The sequence below is a fragment of the Cucurbita maxima genome, unplaced genomic scaffold, assembly GCF_002738345.1.
Source record: "Cucurbita maxima cultivar Rimu unplaced genomic scaffold, Cmax_1.0 Cma_Scf00063, whole genome shotgun sequence".
NCBI lineage: Eukaryota > Viridiplantae > Streptophyta > Magnoliopsida > Cucurbitales > Cucurbitaceae > Cucurbita > Cucurbita maxima.
In genome coordinates this window covers 27,522-31,137 of record NW_019272079.1, presented here as the reverse complement: position 1 = coordinate 31,137, position 3,616 = coordinate 27,522, and the positions used below count along the sequence as shown (strand labels likewise).

General features: G+C 45.6%; 1 protein-coding gene across 1 annotated transcript; it reads left to right on the top strand.

Annotated features, from left to right (window-relative positions):
* Positions 1 to 358: 358 nt before the first annotated feature.
* Positions 359 to 2,851, top strand: LOC111472058 (protein FAM186A-like). The gene is made up of 2 exons (XM_023117760.1): positions 359 to 1,252; positions 2,654 to 2,851. The coding sequence occupies exons 1-2, from the start codon at positions 359 to 361 to the stop codon at positions 2,717 to 2,719; spliced, it is 960 nt and encodes a 319-aa protein (XP_022973528.1). The 3' UTR covers positions 2,720 to 2,851.
* Positions 2,852 to 3,616: the final 765 nt, after the last annotated feature.

Genomic DNA, 3,616 nt, shown 5'->3' with positions numbered 1-3,616 from the left:
TATGAACTATGTGCTTGAAATGGAGCTTAAAAATATCACATTGTGACTTGTGCCTTAAGTTTTGAGAAGAAACTTTAGAATTGGAACCAAAGAACTTTAAAAATATAATTATTCTTAATCATCCTCAAATGAAGGGAGGGAGAAATTAGAAATTGAATAGTCAAACATTCTATACTTGGAATACTCCCAAACCCACAAAATTTAACACCCTTTCTAAATTTGGTGGTCTTTTCTAGATATAGTTTTCCCATCAAACTATATATAGGGCTTCACATTGTAAGAAAAATCCAAGCACCAACATCTTAGCAATTGCTGCTCTTCATCATTTGTGAAACGAGCTTGTAACCTTACAAGCCCAATGGCCATTGGCAAAGGTTTCAAGCTCTTTCATACCCTTTTCCTAGTGATTTCTTGGCAGTATTGTGCAAAAGTGGGTGCCACTTTTAGTGATGTCACTGGTGTCGTAAATCTCGATCATCAATTTTCATTTCGTGCCTTTGCATCACATGACACACAAGCACAAGATGGAAGCATTGCTCTAACCCCGGAGGCTGCATTAGATGGAAGCATTGCTCTAACCCCGGAGGCTGCATTAGATGGAAGCATTGCTCTAACCCCGGAGGCTGCATTAGATGGAAGCATTGCTCTAACCCCGGAGGCTGCATTAGATGGAAGCATTGCTCTAACCCCGGAGGCTGCATTAGATGGAAGCATTGCTCTAACCCCGGAGGCTGCATTAGATGGAAGCATTGCTCTAACCCCGGAGGCTGCATTAGATGGAAGCATTGCTCTAACCCCGGAGGCTGCATTAGATGGAAGCATTGCTCTAACCCCGGAGGCTGCATTAGATGGAAGCATTGCTCTAACCCCGGAGGCTGCATTAGATGGAAGCATTGCTCTAACCCCGGAGGCTGCATTAGATGGAAGCATTGCTCTAACCCCGGAGGCTGCATTAGATGGAAGCATTGCTCTAACCCCGGAGGCTGCATTAGATGGAAGCATTGCTCTAACCCCGGAGGCTGCATTAGATGGAAGCATTGCTCTAACCCCGGAGGCTGCATTAGATGGAAGCATTGCTCTAACCCCGGAGGCTGCATTAGATGGAAGCATTGCTCTAACCCCGGAGGCTGCATTAGATGGAAGCATTGCTCTAACCCCGGAGGCTGCATTGGATGGAAGCATTGCTCTAACCCTGGAGGCTGCATCGGATGGAAGCATTGCTCTAACCCCGGAGGCTGCATCGGATGGAAGCATTGCTCTAACCCCGCCGGAGGCTGCATCCGATGGAAGCAGCGTTGATCTAACCCCGCCGGAGGCTTCATCGGATGGAAGCAGCGTTGATCTAACCCCGCCGGAGGCTTCATCGGATGGAAGCAGCGTTGCTCTAACCCCGCTGGAGGCTTCATCGGATGGAAGCAGCGTTGCTCTAACCACGCCGGAGGCTTCATCGGATGGAAGCAGCGTTGCTCTAACCACGCCGGAGGCTTCATCGGATGGAAGCAGCGTTGCTCTAACCCCGCCGGAGGCTGCATCGTATGGAAGCAGCGTTGCTCTAACCCCGCCGGAGGCAGCATCGGATGGAAGCAGCGTTGCTCTAACCCCGCCGGAGGCAGCATCTGATAGAAGCAGCGTTGCTCTAACCCCGCCGGAGGCAGCATCTGATGGAAGTGCTCTCACCCAACCTGAGGCAGCATCTGCAGCATCTGATGAAAGCAGCGTTGCTCAAACCACGGAGGCTTCATTGGATGGAAGCGGCGTTGCTCAGACCCCGGAGGCTTCATTGGATGGAAGCGGCGTTGCTCAGACCCCGGAGGCTTCATTGGATGGAAGCGGCGTTGCTCAAACCCCAGAGGCTTCATTGGATGGAAGCGGCGTTGCTCAAACCCCGGAGGCTTCATTGGATGGAAGCAGCGTTGCTCAAACCCCGGAGGCTTCATTGGATGGAAGCAGCGTTGCTCAAACCCCGGAGGCTTCATTGGATGGAAGCAGCGTTGCTCAAACCCCGGAGGCTTCATTGGATGGAAGCAGCGTTGCTCAAACCCCGGAGGCTTCATTGGATGAAAGCAGCATTGCTCAAACCCCGGAGGCTTCATTGGATGAAAGCAGCATTGCTCGAACCCCGATCATTGCACCAATTGGAAGCGTTGCATCGGATGGAAGCAGCATTGCTCTAACCCCGACCATTGCAACAATTGGAAGCGTTGCATCGGATGGAAGCAGCATTGCTCTAACCCCGACCATTGCACCAATTGGAAACGTTGCAGCGGATGGAAGCAGCATTGCTCTAACCCCGACCATTGCACCAATTGGAAGCGTTGCATCGGATGGAAGCAGCATTGCTCTAACCCCGGAGGCTGCATCGGATGGAAGCAGCGTTGCTCAAACCCCGACCATTGCACCAATTGGAAGCATTGCATCGGATGGAAGCAGTATTGCTCTAACCCCGGAGGCTGCATCGGTTGGAAGCAGCGTTGCTCAAACCCCAACCATTGCACCAATTGGAAGCGTTGCATCAGATGGAAGTAGTATTGCTCTAACCCCAGAGGCTGCATCGGATGGAAGCAGCGTTGCTCAAACTCCGACCATTGCACCAATTGGAAGCGTTGCTCAAACCCCGAACATTGCACCAATTGGAAGCGTTGCTCAAACCCCGAACATTGCACCAATTGGAAGCGTTGCTCAAACCCCAAACATTGCACCAAGTAGCACACAAGCTTGAGAGTAATTGTTAAGCATGGATGTTTCTTTGGCTATTTACAAAGAAAAACTTAAGCCAAACAACTATTTTGTAGGCAAATTCATTATTTCTATATTGTTTTTCTAAATGAAATGATTTTCCTACATTTTTTTCTCTAATTATTTATTTTAATTAAAGATATTTTTAAAATTTAATGAAACATATTTTATAGTACGACTTCACAAACTACTAAGTGATACCATAACCAATGAATTTATCAATAAATTGATACAAAATATCGGTAGACAAGTAAATAATAATAGGTCATTATAGTGAAATCGGTAGACACGCTCCTTAGGAAGCTGTACTAGAGCATCTCGATTTGAATTCGAGTAGCAGCATGCTATATTATATTATAAACAAGTTCTATAATATAATTAATTCACGATTTGAATTCGAGTAGCAGCATGCTATATTATATTATAAACAAGTTCTATAATATAATTAATTCAGGTCTCTTACATAAAATTAAAAGAACTTTTGATTTTTAAGCCATTCTATTTTATGAACTATTTTGGTGCAATATTTTATGAAAATTATTATCAATATAATGTATTAAATTATTATAATCTTATAATAATAGGATTTTGTGGTTCAAAGTTGAATCGAGACCGAAAAATGGAAATTTCAACTCCACAAAAATAAGCTAGGGTCGTAACTTTGTAAGATTTCAATTTTTTTCTTCGACAATTTTATACACTTTGCTCTACAATCCACAACGGTCGACCTAGTTCATACTCCTTTATAGCCACCGACAGTTGATACATTTATAACTGTTTTAAGTTGAAGTGTTCCTCCGCCACCGAGCCATGGCGGCGATGGTCAAACAAACTAAGATTTTAGCCGTCGTATTTAAGACATCCAATAGGGTTTGAACAG

Coding starts and splice junctions, on each gene's coding strand:
- LOC111472058 (XM_023117760.1), top strand. CDS start 359: ATGGCCATTGGCAAAGGTTTCAAGCTCTTTCATACCCTTTTCCTAGTG. Junction 1,253..2,653: donor AGGCTGCATCGGATGGAAGC/ATTGCTCTAACC, acceptor GCTCAAACCCCG/AACATTGCACCAATTGGAAG.